Genomic DNA, 22,746 nt, shown 5'->3' on the forward strand with positions numbered 1-22,746 from the left:
AAAGTTTATCATCTAAATTTTGACTATTTGTGGCTAATGCTTCAAGTGTGACAAATTCATTTTTTAAAAAAGCCGCCGGCCAACTGCAGTAAGAAAGCAACTAAATGTAACGAAGGAAAAAGGTGTTTAGACTTCAATTCACACATTATAGGGACATTTTAAAAAATAATCTTTAAAGATAATATATTTTTAAAAATAATTTTTTTTATAATTTTAATTATTTTTAATTAAGTTGAACAAAATTACTTTTAATGAAATTATACACTATTATGTTACATGCCATGTATAAAAACATATGACAAGTCATGGTTAACGTATTACACTTATATATACAAAAATCTGTGACAAGCCATGGTTAGCATATTACACGCTATGTACAAAAATATGTGACAAATCATGGTTAACTTATTACATGTCATGTACAAAAATATGTGACAAGTCATGTATAAAAACCTGTGACAAGCTATGGTTAGTTTGTTACACACTATGTACAAAAACCTGTGACAAGCTATGGTTAGCATGTTACACGCTATGTACAAAAATATGTGACACGGCATATACAAAAACCTGTGACAAACCATGATTAGCGTGTTACATGCTATGTACAAAAATATGTGATAAGCTAAGTACAAAAACCTGTGACAAGTTATGATTAATTTGTTACACGTCATGTACAAAAACTTGTGATAAGTCATGATTAGGTTGTTACATGTCATGTTGAAAAAAAATACTGCCGTTACACACCATGTAAAAAAATATGTTACACGTCATGGTTAAAAAATATTGTTACACGCCATGTTGAAAAAAAAATATTGTTGTTACACGTCATGTTGAAAAAATATTATTGTTACACGACATATTTAAAAATATTTTGTTACACTTTAATACCTAAAATGTTGTTGTTACTTACGAACCAAAGTTTCAAATCCTCTCAATTTTTTTTGTTTTTTTGATAATTTGGCACAGATTAAAGTGTTTATAACATGTTTTCATAAATCAAAATACAAATATTTTTTATCTAAAACACCTACTTTGACTAAAAATAAAAAAAAAATTTTGAAAACTTAGATTTATAAATTTCAAAATTTTGAGTTTATTGGTATCTAGGTCTTGAATTGATTCAATTAAAAATTATTTCATACATTTGTTATTATTTCTATCGTTTTAGTATTATCCAAAATATCTAAAAATAAATTTTCCAAACAGCCACCCACCAAAGCACGTCAAAACTATTGCTTGGTGTTTTAAAAGCGTAAGAAAGGGAAATCTGAAAACACGAGAGAAAAAAATCGAAAGAATAGCAGATGCATGCCGAACAGAGAAATCGATAAAATTTGAGAGATTGGGATGGTGAGAGAGAAATTCGAAGCACAAATGGAGAGAAATAAAGAGAAATTGTGATGAATGATTTAATTTATTTGAAATAGTTTAAAAGATATTTTCGTTAAGTCATAACTAAATATAATTAAAAATAATTAAATTTATTTTGATAATTATTTTTAAAATATCTTTATCAAAAAATATCATTTCTCAACATTTTTNTAGACATCAATATTCAGTATATATATATATATATATAACCAAAAAATGCCTTGTCTTGTCCGGGTGAGGAAACGAATAAAAGGTCCAACTGCCCCTGTTTCTCATTACCTAAGCCCACAGATTACACCCTTTCAAGGACAGGAAAAGCATATTTGATTATAAGTTTCTTCTTATCATTACGAAATGCCAATGATCATGAGAGCGGAATGATACTCTTTCACTCTTTTCTATCCTAGTTTGCAGTTGCAAAGAGGGTTTCAGATTAAAAATGCAAGTGAAAGAAGAAACTCTTATCCTTTTTACCCCTGAATCTTTGACCACACATAAAACCCATTTTCATTCATCATTTTATTATGGGAATTATAATTATAATACAAAACGACCTGATCAAAAAATGGCTCCCTTCTTGGGGAAGCAGTGGTCAAGTAAATGCTAAGAAAATCATGATTGAATAATCTTTTGGACCACTCACCTAATTTTTTCTGATTTCTCTCCCCCCCTCCCTCGGCTGCTGCAATGCAATACCTGTAAACGTGGGATCCCACCAGAAAGGAACACTTGACTCTTCTGTGTGATTGAAGAGTAGGGAAACAAGCAAAGCAAACGCGTGATAATATATAAATATATGTGTGTGAAATATTGAAATCACAAACCGAAAAATTTGAAAGAGAATTGAACGAGTCAAATTATAAACCTACCCTACCATTCTTCAACATGGCATGTGATGCCAAAACAAGGTATAAATAGTGTACTTGTCCACCACCACCACCTGGGTTGCCCTTTTTCTCTCTCTCTGTCTCTCTCTTCAGTCGTGATGATATTAAATACTGAATAAATATACTATAAATATTTGTATAATGTAGAGTGAGTAGTCGTGAACAACGTGAAGAATTTTGGAGTCTACTTTTGAATATTTATAGTTAAAATTCGGGGGTTCACAAGGGAGGTACACAATCTTGAAAGCTACTATAATCTTTTTCTCTGCTTGCCTTCTGTATGTGGACTAGATACAACTAGACCCCTTGGGTTCTTTTTTTTTTTAATTTTTTTAATTATTTAGTGTCATTTGCGTGTTCAAAGTCTCTTCAATACGCGTGTTTGTTGAGATTTTTAAATGGAAGATACTCTTGTTTGAGGAAAAGAAAAGGAAAATTTGCACATCACAGGTATTGCATGGCCATGGGTTTGACATGGTAAAAGCTTCTTTCAAAGTTGTATAATGTCAAGAATTCACTAATTCAAGTAAACATAAATCAACGAGGAACAGTTTCTCCGACCGACCAACCGTGGAGACAGGTTTCTAATCGGATTATCTCAGAGTCTTTTAGCTGAATGATTGCTTAGCTGGTAGAATTGGAAAGTTTGCAATGTCATTTGGGTTTGTCTGAAAACAGATGAGTCTTTTTTCAGAATAGCTTTCAATCAAACAACAGAAACCCAGAGTGGATGCATATGATAATACACAGAGCAGGATCCATAAAGCAGCATGATTATGGTAATAAAGTAGTGATGATAAGACTTTGGTTGTCATGGTGATTTGATATTGGGTTCAAGACTTGGTTAACGTCGGCTGTATCCCCAATTCCCCATTCACATTACACTAAAATTTCAGATTAAAAAACTTCTGCTGCTTATATTTCTATAGCAAGTTCATTGTTCACACCTTGCAACATTTCATAGCTCAAATTTTTAACACATTCTTTTGGTCCGAGTTATCAAATACTCGTCAGCAGCAATTGTTCATGCAAGGAAGTAACATAGCCATCATGTAACACCAAAATTTTCATTCAAAATTAACATCAACTAAAATTTTCTTAATAAAAAATAATTACAAGAAACTAATTAATAGTGAGATTTGATTGACAGTTAGGATCTAAGAGGGCTCGTCAGAGCTGAAACTAGAAGCAGAAATAGACAGCTAAGGAAACAGCAGGCTTGAACCTGCTGAAAAAAAAAAAAGGGATAGCAGGCTTCAGAAAAGCCTCAAAAATGAATACTTGACAGACTACTGCGGTGATTGAGCGGCCAAACCCAGCCAAGACATGCTGTCGCCTGGCTTGGAAGGAGATGCCCTGGAGCTACTTATCTGATACGGTGCTCTTGTGGTGATCCTGTAAATGATCATAAAGGATATCAACGTCAATAAATTAACTCAAAAAGTTTAGAGGACTATCTCTCTGGCCCAAAAATTTTAGACAAAGGAACATAGGCTCTAATTTTATTAACTTATTAGTCAATACAACAATTTATGGTGCCAATCCCAAAAGGGAAGACTCAATCCTATAAACCCACCAATTACAACCCCCCTTCTTTTCTCAAATTTCCTGATAAAATTGAAAGATTTTGATAAAAAATAAAAGAATAGCAGGACTGTCTCAGCCCTCCGTACATGAATCACAAGCAATCAAGCTATGGCCTATATGTCAGGACACCAAAAAAAATTTGACTCCAATCACCTACGTCAACAGAAGTTACAATAGATTTTAAAATGTAATTTCCTATATTGATCTCTGGATGCCTACCTATCCTTTCTCTTCTCTAGGAACCGATGGAGTGAAGCTCTCCTTGCAATTGGTAGATCTGCAATAGACAAAAACTAATAAGAACCCCTATATAAAGCATGAAAACATGAAGCATGATTTCATCTTCCTATGTTCTCCGTTGAAAAAAACTAAAGTGGAATATGAGAATTACCACCAGGAATGGGTCGCTGAGCAGATTGAATGCATTCTTGAGTTGCATTGTTTATGAAATTAGGAACCACATTTGAGGTAGGAGGAACTCCAACGACAGGTTCAACTGGACTTCTAGCAATGCTAGAAGTAAAGGAGACATTTGTCTTGGCAGGATTGGGGTTGAAGCTGTTGTTTTGGGAGCTTCCCTTGCTAGCTAAAAGCATGATTTCCTTAGCTTTGTCAGCTGGAAAATCATTGAACACAATCACTTGTCCACCATAAAAGATAGTCATCTGTGCAGTTTGAGGCTCCCCTGCGGTAGATTTGTTCATGCTGTTAACACTAGAATCAACCCTTTTCAGACCATCATCCTTAGAAGCTGGTGATGAAAAACCAGCTTGCTGAGGGAACAAATCCATGGATCTCAAGTTCCGAGCAGCTGCAAGGTTTCGGCCACTAACATCACCTGAGTTCTCATTGACAGGAAACAAATTCATGGTAGGACGCAGGGTCTCCGGTGTCCCTACAACATATCCATAAAGAAGATGATACATTAGAGTGAAACACTGTATAAAACTACCTTTAATACTTTAAACACTTGTGTTTCAGGAACAGAAGTAGTGGCTATTTATAATGAAAATTCAATGATCCTGTCCAGTTTACTGAGATCTAAAAGCGGGTATTTTGCCAACAGAATATAAATCGAAGGGATTATCTCAACGGAATTTTGCTCCAAAAACATATAAACACAAACTTCAAATCCCCATCCTCCCCCAAGAATTGGAACTTTTTGGATCACGCACATGGTATATTTCTTCTTTACATATCTTTTTTCTTTTTCAAAACAAATTTTCAAAGTGAGAACTTCCAGGGAGACCGAGAGAATAAAGGGCACGTTTTCTGACTGTTTGAAAAATTAAAGATTGAATATGTCAATTTGCAAATCTGATTTTGCGGATCTGAAATTAGACAAAAAAAAAACAAATTTTGCTAAAATTACAGACAAAAAAATCATTAGTCGAGGCTTAATTTGATTAAACCGCTTCAAGCATTTGAATTTCAAAACGCTTATCCAGGTAAAAAGAGACGTAAAAGTAAAAGCGAAAGAACAAGGCATAATTGAGTTTTATTTATATAGCCAGCTTTAAATCAAGTTTCGTCTTTGAAAACTTAGACAAACATAAATATATGAAAAAACAAACCCGAAATTCTAATTCATTTATTCTTTCTCAGCTCTTCTGTGTTCCTCGTCAGCCCAAAACTCCACAAAGAAGAAAAAAAAATTAAAGACAAGCAAAGAAATAAGGAACTTACCATTAGCTTCCACGTTGCATGTCATTCCCAGAGTTAGATCTCCAAAGCTACCTTTCTCCTTCAAGTACTGACTCAACAAGCTACAAGTTTGAGTAAAGCTTGGCTTATCCGGTGACCTAGCCGATTTCTGACCCATGAATTCCGGTGAACAAGACATACTTTCGGAAAAACAAAATTCAACTGTTTACCCCTTTTGCTCGTTTGGGTTTTCAGAGAATGATTCGGAACCGAATACCTCAATCTTTGAACTTAGAGCTGCAATAAGGATCTGTTTGAAATTGTGACGTTTAGCTAAAAGAAGAGAAATTTTATTTTATATGAGGAGGAGGCGGAGGATGGGAAGAAGAAGAAGAAGAAGGGAGATATGGTTTTTATCTCTGAAAAGCTGAAGGGAGGTGAGTTAAAAGCACGAGGAATAAATGGGGCTTTTTTAAGCTTGATTTTTGCAGCTTCGAGAGGGTGCTTCAATATTTTATTGTCTCGATTGTTTGGTATTTCAAACACGTGTTCTTTTATTTCTTTTCTTTTCTCCTCTGTTACATTTGTGTGTATTTTTTCGTCATCGCCGGTGTCCGTGTTCCTTTTCAACATGTTGTCCGATATTTCAAGATAACTTTTAATACATGTCGTGAATTTACCTTTTTGTCCGCATACGGAAAGGGGCGTATTTGTTTGCGGCCCTAATTAACTTCTATAAAAATGAAAGGCAAAAAAATTACTTTTATTAGTTTTAAGATTTTCAATCAACTTGAATTTCATAAATTAAAAAATGTGACTTATTATTTCCATGTGGTCCCTAATTATTAATTAAATACCTAAAATCATAAGTGCTTATTAAATTTTTTAGATTAATCTTTCAATAAAATGATAATAATGTATAAATTTATATACAAAAACAAAAACAAAATACTATTATAAATATACAAATGTTTACATGAAAAGGTACCAATGTAACCCATTTTTCATGTTAAGTTTTCATTTAATACATTTACCATTTAACCATTGTCTCATGCTGGAAACATGCTTTTTTTTTATTCTAGAAGTGGTTAAGTTTTCCTTAGCCCATATTTATTGACTCAATTTCAACATTTCTGTTTTTGGACCAACACCCAAACCACCTTTGTTGTACCATTTCTAACCCATCAGCCAAACACGGTCATAAGAAACGTGGTAAAGTCACACGAGGGTATTTCTGTAAAACCGCTCACCTCTATAAGCACCTTAATTAAAAGTTGAATAAACAATAAACTAATACCCATAGCACTCACCAAAACGGCGTTAAAGAAAACGGCGTTAGGTGTGGCTTTCCTTTTGCCTTTTTGTTCTTTAATTAAATTTCAACAAATGCTTTCTCTTACGTACCGTCGCGCAGGTGAGAAATACGACCAAAGTGGGCGCCACAAAACAGATGCAACCACAAAAACACCGCCCTTCCCCTTCCTTCGATCCTCAGAAAAGCAAGCGGCAAGTGCACGTTCCTTCTCCCAATAACATCCCGACACGCGTAAATCCCCAGTCGATGGCAATCCCGCGTGGGGATTCTCCCTTTCCCCAATTGGAGGGTGCAACTTTGAGTGGGAAGGAGCTAGGATATTCTGCTCCTATTCCCATTTTTGTATCTCTAGTCATTTTTCATGTGATTTTTTTTCCCTTTTCTTATCATTGTCAATTGTCATCCCACCACAAGTAAATATCTTTACAAATCTATAAGATATACGATAGACTATTGGTCGTATATTTTTTTTCTTATTTTGGATAAGGGAATATTTAATGTTTTAATAAATGAAGTTTAGTGCCGTTAATAATTAACAAAATGCATTGGGACATGCTAGCTAATCTAATTTGATCTATTAGGAGCATTTAGATTATTCAGAATTCAATTATTTTTGTCACAGAATTTAATCATTCCAAGGGTACCACTAAAGTTTACCACAACATTAATAAATGGTATTTATCAATAATTAAATAGTGTAAAGTCGTTTTCTTTCTTTCTTGACAATTAAATGACATAAAGTTATATCATGTGACAGTAATGCTTTGATCAATAACAAATTGGTAATGACTTTATTGTGCTTAATTTTGAACTTCTTTTTTTTTTCTCATTTGGCATGTTGCTTTATAGTATATTATTATTTTTTATTTTACGAGTGAATAAGATAAGATTATAATTTAAGTGAAGTTTCCTAATTATAAAAGTTTGTCTTTATTGTAATGTTTCTTACAAATTAATTGTATTGTACTTTAAATTGATAATTTTGGTATTTTTTTAAAACAAAATTAAAATTGGGATGTTGTGACAAACAATTTTGAATTTCTTTTTTTTAAAAAAGGGAAGAGTCAAACTCGTGTGAGAAACGCGGAGAGATAGAGAGAGAAGGACATGGTTGGTTGTGGGTGCACATGCACTCACACCGCTTGGCAAAGCTTAAAGATACACGTGGCCGACGAGAGAACATTTTTCTCGTGAAGGTGACATGAGAATTGCCGCCTTTTTCTTCTTTCTTTTTTTTTTTTATTTTCTTTGACATTAATGGTCCCCACGTTTTTGTACAGTAATCGAGAATTATGTAAAATATATTTAATCGGAAAACAAAAAAACATAAAGAGCAAAACACGAAGAAGAAATTTTAGGGGGCGGGGGAAAGAGTCACGGGCGACTCGACTCCCGACGTCCTGTAAAAAAAGGGGTGGAGTACCGAACACGTGATTGGCGTGTCGGCTCTGGTGCTTACTGACGAAACACCCTTCTATTTGTGGAAAATTACGGCATCATACCAACAAAAATCCTTTTTGAGTTGGGCTATTAGGGGACTGCCCTCATGTTAAAAGCGTGAGCTCTCTCTCTCCAGTCTCCATTAACGTTTTAATCATCGCATCACAGCTCAGCCGGTTGAGGTAACCGGTTTTCGGTTCAACCCTTCGGTCCAATATGCTGACAAATATTAAATTTCCATATATTTTCAGAATAATCAGAACAAATTGAAAACGATATGATATTAATAGAAAAACATATTTAAAAGACAAATCAAACATAAAAACTCAATATAATAGTACAATACCCTAAATTAAATCTTGGGATTGGGTTTTTAGTTAATTATTGTGAGTGCGCTTACGGGATTCATGGATTGGTCCAGAAAGGTCTAAAATTGTGGTCGATTAAATATCTATTATAAATTTTTTTTAACTCAATCAATTTTTTAATTCAAATGACTCGTTTGTTTTTTTAGCTATTTTCAATGTTTCGACTACTCTCGAGTTGAATTGACCATCAATTTTCAATTGAATCGATCCGGCCAGTCCATTTGATTCAATTTTTAAAACATTGCTCTCCATTTACTTTCAATCTTATTTTTTTTCATTTACAAGTTGTGAATTTTATCCTTTTTTATTTTTTCAAAAACAATGCACCTCAATTATATACTAAGGGTGTGTTTGATAAACTATCAAAATATTTTAAACTATTGAAAATGAAAATTTTATATAGTTAAACTTTTTTTCAATGAGTTTGGTAAGGAAAATTTTGTGATTTAATTACATTAACCTTATAATTTTTCCTTCTTCCATGGATGAACAAGCTAGGGTGGGTCTATCCTATCCTCCATGGATAGGTAACAATCTTTAAAAAGAAGAAAAAACCTGATAAATTTTCCTCTCAACTATATATTTTTTTAACTTTTGTTAACGTAGAATATTAAAAAAATCAAGAAAAAATCTATTTAGTTCTTAATTTTCAATAGAATGTCAAACGATTTTTCCAATAACAATTCAATATTTAATTTTTTCCAAAATATAAAATTCTGTACTTAAATATTCAATATTTGATTTTTTCAGTTTATCAAGTAGCACTTAAATTTATCCAAATTCTTATACATCTAATTATTTGAACTTAAGTTTTATTATATGAGAAAAGTGTGTAATTTGAACACAAAACATTTTTCAACTCTTAATCATGTAGTCAGAAATTTAAGTTTAACTACATTTAACTATAATTAGTAGTTGTCACCATTTTTCTGTTTTGTTTTTTTTAATTTTTTGCCTTTATAACGGGTTTTCTTTTTTTTTCCTTTAATAAATAAATTGCTAATTGTCTAAATAAAAATATTTATCTACCAATACAAGTGAATATTACAAAATTGTATTATAATTTTCTCAAAGTCTTTGAAGTAAAGTTGGGAGTCTGATTAAAGAAACATACTAGTAATGTCTCTTACATAGTTATGACATTAGATAAGTTTAAGTTCTATATTACTTAGAACTTCTTTTGTTCTATCATTTTTGTTCGTCTTTATTGTTTTTAGACATTTTAAAATTACATACATTTTTTAATAATAGTATTATTTTGTATATTTCAAATTTATTTTTATTATTGTTGACATTAATAGACATAAAACATCAATTTTATAAGAAAAAAATTTAAAATTTTAATATAACAATTAAATAAAAGCAAAAATAATGAGAGATAATATCTTAATTGCTTGAAATTCAACGAACATATAGTAAGAAGTTCTCGTACGTTGAAAAGCAACAACGAGAGAGAGAGAGAGAGAGAGAAGTAAGAAGTACGCTGTTAATTACAGGGCAGAAGGATAGCAGTAGTCCTATGTTGAAAAGCTAGTAGTACAAATAAAAGCAAGATGGACGCTCAGTGTGAAAATCCAGGGATGCTGTACTCTTCAAAGCACTCAAATCTAGGAGATTTGTGCATGTCCAGAGCCTGATTCGTAAATCCCAGTAAAAAAGAGTAACAATCCTTCAATGTAATCGTTGCTTTTGCAAGGGTCAGATCTGTCAAATTTAAGTGAGAGTGACATTCATTCAAACTTTAATTGCAAAGATATAAACGGTAGGCTCGAACTGAAAGACTCCCATCCCATGTGATGTTCCTCCCCCACAGAAATCCAGATTAAGGTTGATGGGCCACCTGGGGACAAACCTTTTATTTAAAAAGAAAATTAAAAAGAGGTGCAATTAGGCAAACACCCAAAGATTTTCAATGATGTTTCTCTGCAGTGCATGGGGTATATATTTTTAACTTAATTGCAAGCTGTTGGTTTTGTGCTTGTTTCCTCTTTAAGATTGTTGTTTACATGTGAGTTTTAGTGGTTGGTATAATATCCTCTCATTACCCACTAGTTTTGCCATCAAATGATGCTAATCATGGCAAAATCTTTTCTCATAATCTTAAAAGATATGCAGCTTAATTCTCCCTAATTAAAGTCATCAACCAATTGTTGATCCTTTACCCACCTAATCGGCTCATAACCCCCCCAATTTGATTACCAAATCAATGCTGCATGCAAGCAAGGGGGCTGGTCACTGGTCAGGTGAGATCAATGTCATAGTCACATTTCATCTCTATCAAATAACATCTCTAAAAAAAAAATATTACCAACCCCATGCACTGTTCAATTGGTAAAAAAAATAAAAGACAATTTCACTATGTAAAACTTGCGGGGTTCCCCCTCCCCCCCCCCCCCCAAAAAAAAAAAAGGCTCCCTTCCCTACATATGCCGTTAGCTAGATGTGGCATGCAAGAAATTGAAGGTAGTCGCTGTAGGAGAAACTGAAATAGGTATAATTTTTTATAACAAGAACAACATAGTTATTTGACCCAACTTCCAGCCATTGCTCTAAAAACTGAAAAGATTATTGTCTGTCCCAATCTAGTGGTCCATCAACATTAAACGTAAAGTGGTCAACTATTGGTATAGGAAATGTAAAACATGTAACATGCTTTTGATTTCATGATGAGCCACCTTAAACCCTTTGTTTTGGTTTTTTTCCCCCAAATTCTAATTGGGTTTATCTTTAATTATGGATGGAAGCTTACTGCTCTTCGCACGTGACTACAAAAGAGTGTGGGGGTCATAAGGTTGTAATGGAGACGTGCGGCGGTTGTTACACCTTCATGTAGATGTAATAGTACGTAGTAGGTTTCCGATTACATCAAACTTATTACCGCATGTTCCATTTTTTGTTTTGTTGAGATTTGGACATTCATTGGAGAGGCACTGTTCCATATCTTAAATGTCAGTCTATTTATGAACATTTTGAATTGGTTATTACCGACATTAATAAGTAGGGATACGGTGGTTTGAATTTGCGATGAAATTTTCATAGTGTATTGACAGATTAATTAAGTAAGCATTATCGACAGAATATTTTGTTAAAAAATTTTATTTTTTAAAAATATATTAATTTTAGAAAAATGGCTATTTGTATATATTTTTACATACAAAAATAGTATGAAATTATTAAGAGAGCCTTCTATACGCATTTTGATTAAGTTTTTAATTTATATAATCTATACTAATATATAATATTAGTATCTACATTCATTATCCAATTTGGTAATCAATTCGCTAACTGTTCTTATTAATTTCTGATTTTAATAAAATGAAAACCCATACACTAAGTTTGAGTCCCAAGCCGCATATGAACTAATTAGTGAGTGATGTCTATATATAACGCATTTCTCTTTTTATGTAATTAGAGAAGCGGTTGATACCTGATAGTTTTAAACCTGTAATTCTCCATTTTTTTTCCCATTATTTTGGTACAATATAGCTATAAATCTATTTTAGGAATCAAAAAATAGAAGAAGAAATGTTATCAATTAAAGTATATGAAATTTTCATCCAACCATTACAAGTGTCTCAACGTATAAAAATCATATTATAATACAGTCATAATTAATTATATATGTAAATTCATTAAAATATAAAAAAATTAAATATGTGTATATATATATATATATTAGTAGTAATTAAATTATATTTTGACAAACATATTTATTTAATATGATTTTTTCACATCAACTGACTTTAATTATGTGACATATCCTTATTAATTAATCGACTATATGATACTATCCTCATGATTAAAATCAATTAACTTGAAAAGTCACGTCAAACAATGGATAATTTTTAATGATTGAGTGATTAAGATAAAAATTGTTTAAAAAAAATTAAATATATAAATGAGCAAATAGGTAATTTGCTGTCATTGTTTAAGCATGCTGCAGGTTTGTTTTTGGCTGAGCCATGAGCTAATCCAGCATTTAATTATAGCGAAATATCTCCTTCTAAGCAACTTCGTTTGTCAATTTAAAAACGTGTACTGCACATTTACAATCAACAATATTATTATGGGCTTTGAATATGCAAAAATGATTGAATGCTTCTTATTGCAAAACACCAACCACTGGAGCGAATCATTGAACTGCACTAAGAGCCGGATAAACATGTCTTTGAAACCACCTCGTCATTGCAGAAACAATATAAAATGTCAGAGAAATAATATTAAAAAAAAGGGGAAAAAATATTTATGTTGGAGCATATAACTAATTTAAGTATACTAGCTACAATGTCTGAGACGTTAATTAAAAAATAATTTACCCAACGTATACGGTTTTGATTATGAAGTCGACAAAATAGACTGAGAAACTAAGAGCTTTCTGTTTTCTTCTGCTTTGACTTATTGAATATATTTAACTTAGGTATTGGTATGGGGAAACAGCTCAATGGCATGGAAAATGTTTGGAAAATGACAGCTTACCAAATCGTTCCTGAAAGTGTAATAATGTTATAAAATTTGTATATAATGGAGTTGAAGACCAAGATAAGTTTGATTGTCTGTGGGTCGATTCATCCACATGGAAAGATAATTAAATTGGTGGATTTACACGAGTCTAATGTTTGGTCTACCAAACTCGGGATAGGTTTAATTTGATGTAATTAAATTAGCTTATAATTACTACTTTTTAATAGCAAAATAGAAATTGAATTAATAAGTTTAACCTTTAAAAAGATATTATCAATTTGTTGATCCGTAAAAGATTTTATACAGAAGATATATTTTTCCTTTCAAACCGTCAAGATTCATGAAATTTTTTTCTGTAAAATAATTTACTTCCCCAAGTTACATAACGAAATATAATATAATCCTGCATTATTTTTAATTATTTAACTAATGTGTCAATTGTCCCCGAATAACAAAACTGAAGGGCTTAGGAACAAATTGCAAATTCGAGTAGTGCTTAAATTAATTATAATAAACTCTTATATTTATAATTTAATGATCTCTTACCGAGCTAAAACATTTCCATGACTTGTCTTTGTCCGAATAGATAAAGTGTTCTGCCATGGCCTGTGTGTGGAATATTCATATGCCATAGCATAGAAAAGGGTAGAGTAAATAATATAACATAGCTCAATCGAAACTATTGACCACAGGCCTGACATAACAATAAAGTCAGTGGTCCAGCATATTATCATTCACCTTGCTCTTAATTTCCCGATTCGACTGCCTTTTTATCGAGAATGTAAGATACAACTTAAAAGCACGCTACGAATTTGAATCTCAGTAGGCTGATGAAATGTATAAGCTCCTTTAAATTTTCTGTACAAAACTTCGTCAATCAAACATTACAGAAGTGGAGCCAAAAAGGACATGGAAGGAAATAACAAGCCCCACTGCTCCAACCTTGTTTTTCCAAGATTACCTCTTACAGACGTACAATTTTAAGCCTTTCAACGTTGATCCCAGGGAGAATGGCCCAGCAGACTGTGACCTGCCACCTTGTCATATGTCATAATCTATATCCGTTACATTCTGGGATCCTGAGCGCTTCACAAGTCTTTCCTCTTCATCGTATCTATCAAGGTTTTCACAAGGAGCAGGGAAGATGGTCCCTATTACGCGGCCTTGAACAAAGGAACACTGGAATATATGCTTCTTCTTATATGTTATCCCCACGGACATATCCCTAAACATCACGTTTCTCACAGGAATATCTTCACTACCATGTATACGAACAGGAACACGAACTCCTTGACCATGTATCCCAATGAAGCTTATGTCCTCAAGTATTGGCAGAGCCTTTCGGTCAAAATCATCATCAGGGTGCTCGTTGTAGTCTGTCTTAATAACAATTCCAACTCGGGTATTATCAAATGTCAGATTCCGGTATGTTATATGTCTAACATATCCACCTCTTCCAACAGCAGTCTTGATTCGAACTGCACGCCGAGAACTCCAGACAAGGAGGTTCTCCACAGTGACATTAGATACCCCACCAGACATCTCGCTGCCTATTGATACGCCAGCACTGTGGCACAATTCAGCCAAGGCAGATCTTAGTTAGTATCTGAAGAGTGAAGATGTGCAATTACCAAATGCAAATCACAGCTAGGGGCAGATAAAAAGTAGACAAATCACATTCTAGATGGTGATTCAGAGATAATTTTCCATTTCATGATTTGTTATGAAGTATGTTCAACTGTTTACCACCCTGAGATGGTAGTAAGGGCTGATACCACAAATTAAGCAGTACCTTCCTTGAACAAGGAGCAAGAGCAGATTACATGTCCTATTCAGACAAAGAAATTGGAAGAGAGAGGGGTTACAAGAGAATCACTTCCCCACTCTAACAGTTTGACCTGCTTGAATGTAAAAGGGGAAAAAATGTTGTACCTAAATGGGGCCAAAGTCATAAAAATAATATTTAAATACATCTTCAAGATTCCAGTAACTAATTACAGGTTCTTTTTTTTTCCAATAATGTTAGGGATTGTCTCTACAGCAAAATCATGATTCATCCCTTGTGTATAAACATGTTGCAAAATTTGGCCCAGAGCATATAGTTATTGACTAATAGTCAGCTTAGGAAAAACAATGAATCACAAGAAGATGATTTGTTTCTATCCTAGTTGTTTCGTAATTTATGGTTGTTGACTTTAAATCATCCACAGTGCACAAATTTGGCCTTTTTTATTAACAACATGAGAAATAAAGATAGAGGGCAAAACAAGAGGAAGGTTTGGATGAAGTATCACAAAATCTAAATAGTTTCTCTCATAAGTTAGATTAGAAAGCAAGAGTTCAAGCCATTTCAGACTCGGGACGACTCAAAATGCAGAGCTGTTCCCTGGGAACATCAGTAAAGGAGGTACCACGTATGCACAGATAAACATTCAAAAAGTCCGGTGATGCAACAAAAGGGGAAGGACACATGAATAGAAAAATCTAGAAACTTTAATCATTTACCAGAGAATCTATTTGCATCAAAAGTTTGCAAGAAATGTTATGCATGCATGCTATTTGAAACCCCACTTTTTGTAAACATGAGAACAATTAGGCAATAGATTGTTCATGATGCTGGGGGAAGACTAATTTAAGAAACTTCACCTGACCATGGAGCGGACAATGAGGTTTCGGATAAGAATGTTCCTTGAAGGTCGTCCATAAGATATGCCGTATTGATCCCAGCCACTCTTTATTGCAATTGCATCATCCCCAACACTTATGTAGCAATCCTCGATTACCACATCATCACATGAATCTGTTTATGACATAAATGATTTGAAATTAGTCACATTCAGAATGAACTAATCTTTTTTTTTTCCCCACAGCAAATCAACAAGCAGAAATGTGGTGTACATAGGTGAAGATTTGAGCAGGCCAGCATTATATGATGTTCACTCCATTTATAAAAATGTATACACAATGTCAATTTTCTTGTCTGTGTCATAAAGGTATGGGGGGAAGGAGACAAAAGACAAAACAGTGAAAGCAAATTTGTTGCAATTTGCCCACACATTTCATAGATTTCAGTTCAGAATACTAAATTTGTACATTCTATATCTAAATCTTCAGCTTCCTGCTTCTGTGACATGATTAAGCTTTCGCAATCCAGCTTCAACTACTCCTCAAAGCCTTGAATTTATTCCCCAGATTATCAACCAAGCTTGCTAAGTAAGTTGGCCAAATCACAAAAAATGTATAGATCATTACTAGGCTTCTTTATCAGTGACTTTTATGTGTGCGTACAGAGAGAGAGAGAGGTCAAATTCTCCCCCAAAAAGAGGGAAAGAGGAAACCCTCTATCCACCTTTTTCTCCTATTTACATGTCGAACGGACATATCTAATAAAATATTCATAGTATGAATGACAATTCTGTCCAGAGCCTTAGCTACCATAAATTCTCTTAAGACCAAAGTTTAAATCTTATATATTTTTTTTAACAAAGTTTAAATCTTATATTTAGTGACTACTTACCAGGATCAATTCCATCAGTATTTGGGGCTTCAAAAATGGGAGCCAGGATGGTAACATTCCTGACTGTTACATTCTTGCAGTCATATGGATGAAAAGTCCAAAAGGGAGAATCACGTAAGGTTATATTAGAGATCACAATATCACTTGACCACATTATCTGCACAAGTGGACCCCTGGTGTGATTGAGTAGCTTTTGGCGATACTTCTTCCACCATGATTGACCCTGTCCATTTATGGTACCATTATGCCCTGTTGATTTGTAAAAACAAGGGTAAATCAGACTCAGCCAGCGATGAATGTCTTACACAGAACAAAGGTCTCAGTGTTCATTTACCAGAAGCACACATACACAAGAAACTCAACCAACTTCTAAGATTTTAGAGTCAAATAATCAAATCTACATCATATGCGTTGCTAGCAGCCAATTAGATTTCCTTAGTAACTATGATTGATTGATTGTTTCATCAATTTGGCGTGTGGCATCACAGTTTATAACAGACGCATCAGAAAAGAAGCAAAAGAGAGCAAGCTGGTAATTTTTCTTCACCTAAAACCTTAACAAGACTGTTTCTTTCCTACTTATTTCCCATTAGAAAAAGAGAAAAAAAAAAAAGAATCAATTTGCAACTGTTTTGTGTAAGTTGTCGCATAACGTACTAGACTATAAACTTTGATAAGGAATGCAGAAAACAGGTTTAGACATCAACCTGCCACTAATAATTCATGTGCTATTACTTTGAATAGCCAAATTGCCTCATTCACAATGGATACATCCAAAATATAGGTTGTTTGCAATAATTATTGCTTAAACCTTATAAGTAGTTAATGGCTGATTCTGTTGTATGATAGCTAATTGGTAATAATAACATCTTGAAATCTCCTGTCATATTCACCAACATTACGTATAGTTTATCAGCTATGCAGGACAATTTCTTAATGACTTAAAATTTGAAAATTCAATGAGCAGTCCAAGGGAAGATGATTGGCCATTATAGATTTACTGATTTAAGGTTCTTAATGGACCCATAAAAAATACTTTTATACAACAACCAACTATATTGCTAAAATGAATGACTTCGAATTTTTAAAACATGAGAACATGAATACAGTCAAAGAGATTCTATGAAGTTCCCTGTGATTCTTTGACCAAAGACCATATAGAGACTAGTTTGATACAGTTCAGAATCATAAAATGCTTGAGCTCAAAGAGGCCACAGTTTACCAATAAAAAAGGGTCTATTGTGTAAGCCACCTTATGAATTTAAAAGAAAATATTTCAAAATGACTTAAAAACTAAAATTTCTGCTTACAGATGCAGGTGAATAAACTAACCAGTTATAACAACATCTTTGAGGTTTTGGCCATGGATTAAACTCCCGTACCGAGGTCCATGATGCTCTCTTCCGTATCCATATGAAGGCAATGGAGGCATTAATGGCCATTGCCTCTCGTCCTGTAAAATACCATTAAAGAGAACACGCCCAAAATTAGCAATAGACATTGTAAATGTGATACAACAATCACAAGATGAAGCCACCAAAATCCAAAAGTTTAATCAAAAGAGCCAAATAACTACTTCAACACAAGAAATTACCTGATGGCAAAAACTTATATTAATACCAATATGTCTCGCAAGCTAGAAATTACTGGCAATATAATACTCTCAAGCCTCAAGGTTCACATAAATACCATGAAAACGATTATATATTCTCCTAATTATACATGCTCACACTAAGTTCCCCTTCATCACAATTAACAAACTATCAACCTAATATGTTAAATAATAAGTGTAACAACCCCAATCTTGTCTTGACAAAAAGGCTTGCTTGACTTAGCTTGTTTAGTTAATAAACCATGTTTGAGATTCATTTTCACTGTTTTTTAAGTACCCAATGGTAAACATACTTAAGCTCATGAACTTAACAACTAGATCAATTTAAGCAAAAATAAATAAAACTTACGCCATCTTATATGATGTTTAGTTGAAAAAACCAACCTCGATTCCAAGAATCTCCGCATCCTCAGCTAGAAACAAAGTCATATGACTAGTGAGATTAAACGGCGCCGTAAGCCACTTCCCAGGCGGCACGTTGAGCTGAGCACCTCCTCTCTTCCCAAGCTTCGAGATCGCCAGGACAGCCCTCTCAAACGCCGCCGTATTAACCGTGACCCCATCCCCGACCGCACCAAAATCAGTCAAATTAAGCGCGAAAGGCCGCGTCTTGGGCATCGGCCGGCCAGGTCCAGCTTTGCCGAATATCGAGAACCCATCCCCAACAATATTCCGTTGCCATAGAAAGACCGAAGCGAAAGCCGCGATCCAGAGGACAGAAAATAGAGTTTTATGTGAAGAAAGGAATGCCGGAGCCCATCTCTTAAGTTCCAGCCTATGTTGTTGTAACTGAAACCGCCCAACCGGCAAGGTCTCCACCATTTCGGGTTTTTGTTTTGGCTTGATAAATTTGGTTCAAGAAATGGTTTTCTTCACTTGGGTTTGGAACATGGAAAAGAAGGATCTTTTTGTATAAGAAGAATAAAAAGGGAAAAAGAGCGTATATTTTGTGGGTGGGCTGTTAACGATCGAGAGCTGGTGGATTTGTTGTTTAGAAACGGAAGAGTACATTTCAAGGGAAGACTGTAATGTAGAAGGCAAGAGAGAGACTGTAGTTTCTAGCTTGGGCAGTTCGGTATTTTTAAGGCTAGTAATTGGAGTGACACTAGGCTGCAGGGTATTATCATGCAGCTTAGTTGATTTTCTGACACTAGCTTGGCTCAAACTAAAATTAGGTGTAGCTTGAAGTGATTAGGGGAGTAGTTTGGTTTTGGGAATCTATTTACCTGATGAAAAGGTGAATACTTATCATTTTGATGGGATTTTGAGTTGTAATTTAATGTAAGAAAAAAAATTGGGATTTGGCAATTAGTGAATATACCTATTTGTAATGAATTTCTAACGAGGACAAAGTAAAAAGAGTCAGACTAGAATGAATAGAAAGATGATCAAGAAAAGGCCCTGGCCTTGAAGGAAAGGCACCTATGTCATAGGTTGTTAGCTTTACATGTTCCTTCCTTGTGCTGTGCATCTATCCAAAGTTCATTTTTCCCTTTATTGAATGACAAAAAGGGGAAAAAACGGTGAACAAGTACATAAATGTAATTTCCGTCTCCGATTCTCCATCTAGGAGATAAAAGAATCTCAAAATCTGAGGCCTCTTTCACGGCAGCGAGAAGCAATGCACGTCACTTTAGTAGGTGAACAGTTGATGGGTTGCAATCTGTCCAGTTTAATAAAGGGAATGTTAAAAAACACAGAAGATGAAATGTACTTATCAGAGCTAATGTTTTCATGTCATGATATAATGATGAAGCTGACTGAGTAATGGATTCGAGGCTTCAACAATTAACATTTTGCATTTGAAATAAGAATCTATGAGTCTTTGTCAAGATTGCATACTACCAAACGCTTGGTAATTGGAATTTTTCTGTTGTTGACTTTTCTGAGCTGGTTTCGGGAACCTGGATGTGACCATGTAGGGTGGTCCAGGACATCAGAGTTCAGACCCATCTTCAACTTGGGCCCGGATGTTATAGGCCACATTGTCCTTACCCAGACCACTAACCAGAACTGTGTTGCAAACTTTCTGTCTTTTACACATGTACAGCTGGCATTGGTCTCCTGGCTCCCCTTTTGTTCCACCTCAGAGAGTCTATCATGACTTCTTCAGTGTTTCCCGTACTTTACTAGCAGATAAGGGAGTCATCCTTGCAAAGCAAGGCTTTGCCAACTCCAAAGGACATTTGTGTTGTGTCATCTATGGCCTTAGCTATTGCTTCCACCGCACTGTCAAGCCTTCCAATCAGGTAATTGAGATTTAAAAAATACATTGCTTTGTTAACTACGCACATATAAAGTTGTCATTCTTCGAAATGCTTTTGCTGATTCCAAGTAAATTTGCCCATACACAGGGATAAACCTCAAAAACCATTTCCAGGAAAAATTACAACTTTCTTACCAGGGAGCACTCATCTGAGAGCAACGAAAGGAGTGTCGAGTGTTTGTGAACCCCTTCCTCCTGATAGACCATTATGGTTCCCTGGTAGCACACCTCCAGAGTGGCTCGATGGCAGGTAGCATCGATCTATCTCTCCTCCTGTAGGCAGTCATATACCAGATAAATGTCCTTAAATCTGATATTTGTCTCTATCATTCCCTTGTGCATAAGACTCTTCTTTGGCAGTATTTATAAATGCATTCTAATGCTTAAACAGAAAAAGTCTGAGATGGTCCAACAATCCCTTTTAGTCTTTTAGTTTCTTTTCCTTTTCTGCAGCCATAAAGAATATCCTGAATTTAGTTTTCTGAAACTACTAAGTGGTGCAATTTCTAATGTTTGTGTTGAAATAAGATCGGCATGATATTATTATAAATTTCTTCATTTTTTTTGTTGTAGCCTTCCTGGAGATTTTGGCTTCGACCCACTTGGATTAGGTATGCCTTTATTTTGCATTGAGTTAGACATTATGAAACTTGCACTTTTAGTTTTTGAAGCCAGGAGGAATTTTTTATCCCTGGTAAAAGTTTGGCAATCCTGTGAAATTTGTTGGTTAGGACCCGCTTTCGCAGTTGCATTTGTACCGATTTTGTTGATCATAGATGAGCCAAAAACTTCAACCTAAACTAGTTAATTCTGATTTCTGAGGGAAAACAGGATCCATTCAGCTTAATTTACTGCCTACTTCTGACACCAACTTGTAAGATTACCCTCCCCTTTTCTCTTCTGGAGCAAGATATCAGCAATGGTCTAAAATAAATGTTGCTTGAAGTTGCTTGCAAAACTTTTATTATCTGAGGTGCTTGGCACCACTCTCATATTCAACATTTGCTTATGTGTAAAATAAATTATTTCCAGGATCTGATCCAGAAACACTTAAATGGTTTGCACAAGCTGAGCTAATGCATGCCAGGTGGGCAATGCTGGCTGTGGCAGGAATACTCATACCAGAATGCCTTGAAAGGCTGGGTTTCATTGAGAACTTCTCATGGTATGATGCTGGTGCTCGAGAATACTTTGCAGACCCTACAACCTTGTTTGTGGTGCAAATGGCATTGATGGGTTGGGTTGAAGGCAGAAGGTGGGTTGATATGATTAACCCAGGGAGTGTAGATATTCAATTGAAAATTCCTAACAAGAAGAACCCAACGCCGGATGTTGGTTACCCAGGTGGCTTGTGGTTTGACCCCATGATGTGGGGAAGAGGGTCCCCAGAGCCAGTGATGGTGTTGAGGACTAAAGAGATCAAGAATGGGCGTATTGCGATGCTAGCATTTGTTGGCTTCTGCTTCCAAGCTATCTATACCGGCGAAGGCCCAATTGAGAACTTGATGGCTCATATTGCAGACCCTGGTCACTGCAATGTTTTCTCGGTATTGCTGTTCTTCTTGTTTGAGCTTTGAAATTACATTAACTTATTCAAATGGGGTAATATATTACACCATGAATTTCACTCATTCATTTTCGTTGAGCTTATAGTGACTAAAGCAAAGCTGCCAATAAGAGTAGGGTGATATATAACATTGCATGTTTGTGTCTGCAGGCTTTCACAACACGTTGATTTTCACTTAAGACTCGAGAAATGGGATTGCAGGGACGTGATCCAAAACCTAGGTACCGCCATCATATCGTCTCTGTAAATTGTACTCGGTTTTTTCATGTGCATACCAAGTAATTGTACATAGCAGGAACAAAGAAAACCGCAAGAATTTGATTCTTTTGACTCTAATCATTACTATGCTTTTTTAATTTTACAGAAAAATACTTTGCTATCATGGAATTGCCTTGTCGTTGCTTTGACTAAATCAGAGAAGTCATAGTTTCATGGTCAGACAGCTAAAAGACAATCTATATGAGCTTAAATAATATACTCTTTTAACAACTTTTGACTAGACCAACACCTTTAATCTAGTCATTTTTACCATTTGATACTGGTTTATTATTCATACTCATTTATGGATTTTCCGAAAGAGATGTTTGTCTGCGATACCAACAATTTAGATTGTATGGCATTACTCAACATAGAATTTCTTCCTGTACGAGATTGAAGTCAGTTCTGTAATGGCGTCAACCCATTAATGGTAAAGGCCCCGCGTTGACGCTG

The 22,746-nt window shown here is 34.6% G+C and overlaps 3 protein-coding genes across 6 annotated transcripts; 1 reads left to right on the forward strand and 2 right to left on the reverse strand.

Annotated features, from left to right (window-relative positions):
* LOC18588249 (protein TIFY 10A) lies at positions 3,312-5,970 on the reverse strand. Its single transcript, XM_007012532.2, has 4 exons — positions 5,532-5,970; positions 4,237-4,740; positions 4,065-4,122; positions 3,312-3,653 (listed from the first exon to the last, which is right to left on the reverse strand). Exons 1-4 carry the CDS (start codon positions 5,686-5,688, stop codon positions 3,548-3,550), a joined length of 825 nt encoding a protein of 274 aa, XP_007012594.2. The 5' UTR covers positions 5,689-5,970; the 3' UTR covers positions 3,312-3,547.
* Positions 13,734-19,286, reverse strand: LOC18588250 (probable polygalacturonase). The gene is made up of 5 exons (XM_007012533.2): positions 18,587-19,286; positions 17,923-18,043; positions 16,591-16,839; positions 15,720-15,873; positions 13,734-14,640 (listed from the first exon to the last, which is right to left on the reverse strand). The coding sequence occupies exons 1-5, from the start codon at positions 19,022-19,024 to the stop codon at positions 14,115-14,117; spliced, it is 1,488 nt and encodes a 495-aa protein (XP_007012595.2). The 5' UTR covers positions 19,025-19,286; the 3' UTR covers positions 13,734-14,114.
* Positions 20,291-22,540, forward strand: LOC18588251 (photosystem I chlorophyll a/b-binding protein 6, chloroplastic). 4 transcript variants are annotated; one of them, XR_001929156.1, is made up of 6 exons: positions 20,291-20,451; positions 20,557-20,718; positions 21,042-21,079; positions 21,501-22,070; positions 22,186-22,256; positions 22,400-22,473. XR_001929156.1 is itself a non-coding variant. In XM_018126520.1 (5 exons), the coding sequence occupies exons 1-4, from the start codon at positions 20,405-20,407 to the stop codon at positions 22,043-22,045; spliced, it is 792 nt and encodes a 263-aa protein (XP_017982009.1). In that variant the 5' UTR covers positions 20,291-20,404; the 3' UTR covers positions 22,046-22,070; positions 22,186-22,371. The 4 variants fall into 4 exon arrangements, 2 of the variants coding, with proteins under 2 accessions (XP_017982009.1, XP_017982010.1); XR_001929157.1 differs by having other exon boundaries at positions 20,295-20,451; positions 21,501-22,015; positions 22,400-22,540; XM_018126520.1 differs by lacking the exon at positions 22,400-22,473 and having other exon boundaries at positions 22,186-22,371.

The sequence above is a fragment of the Theobroma cacao genome, chromosome 9 (genome assembly GCF_000208745.1).
Source record: "Theobroma cacao cultivar B97-61/B2 chromosome 9, Criollo_cocoa_genome_V2, whole genome shotgun sequence".
NCBI classification, from domain to species: Eukaryota; Viridiplantae; Streptophyta; class Magnoliopsida; order Malvales; family Malvaceae; genus Theobroma; species Theobroma cacao.

Excerpts from the sequence above, each read along its gene's own strand:
- LOC18588249 (XM_007012532.2), bottom strand. The coding sequence starts at position 5,688 with ATGTCTTGTTCACCGGAATTCATGGGTCAGAAATCGGCTAGGTCACCG. Across the intron at positions 4,123-4,236 it reads TCAGCGACCCATTCCTGGTG|ATCTACCAATTGCAAGGAGA; the intron begins GTAATTCTCATA and ends TGTCTATTGCAG. Across the intron at positions 3,654-4,064 it reads CTAGAGAAGAGAAAGGATAG|GATCACCACAAGAGCACCGT; the intron begins GTAGGCATCCAG and ends GATCATTTACAG.
- LOC18588251 (XM_018126520.1), top strand. The coding sequence starts at position 20,405 with ATGGCCTTAGCTATTGCTTCCACCGCACTGTCAAGCCTTCCAATCAG. Across the intron at positions 20,719-21,041 it reads CCAGAGTGGCTCGATGGCAG|CCTTCCTGGAGATTTTGGCT; the intron begins GTAGCATCGATC and ends TTTTTGTTGTAG. Across the intron at positions 21,080-21,500 it reads CTTCGACCCACTTGGATTAG|GATCTGATCCAGAAACACTT; the intron begins GTATGCCTTTAT and ends AATTATTTCCAG.
- LOC18588250 (XM_007012533.2), bottom strand. The coding sequence starts at position 19,024 with ATGGTGGAGACCTTGCCGGTTGGGCGGTTTCAGTTACAACAACATAGG. Across the intron at positions 15,874-16,590 it reads TACTGATGGAATTGATCCTG|ATTCATGTGATGATGTGGTA; the intron begins GTAAGTAGTCAC and ends TGTCATAAACAG. Across the intron at positions 14,641-15,719 it reads ATTGTCCGCTCCATGGTCAG|TGCTGGCGTATCAATAGGCA; the intron begins GTGAAGTTTCTT and ends ATTGTGCCACAG.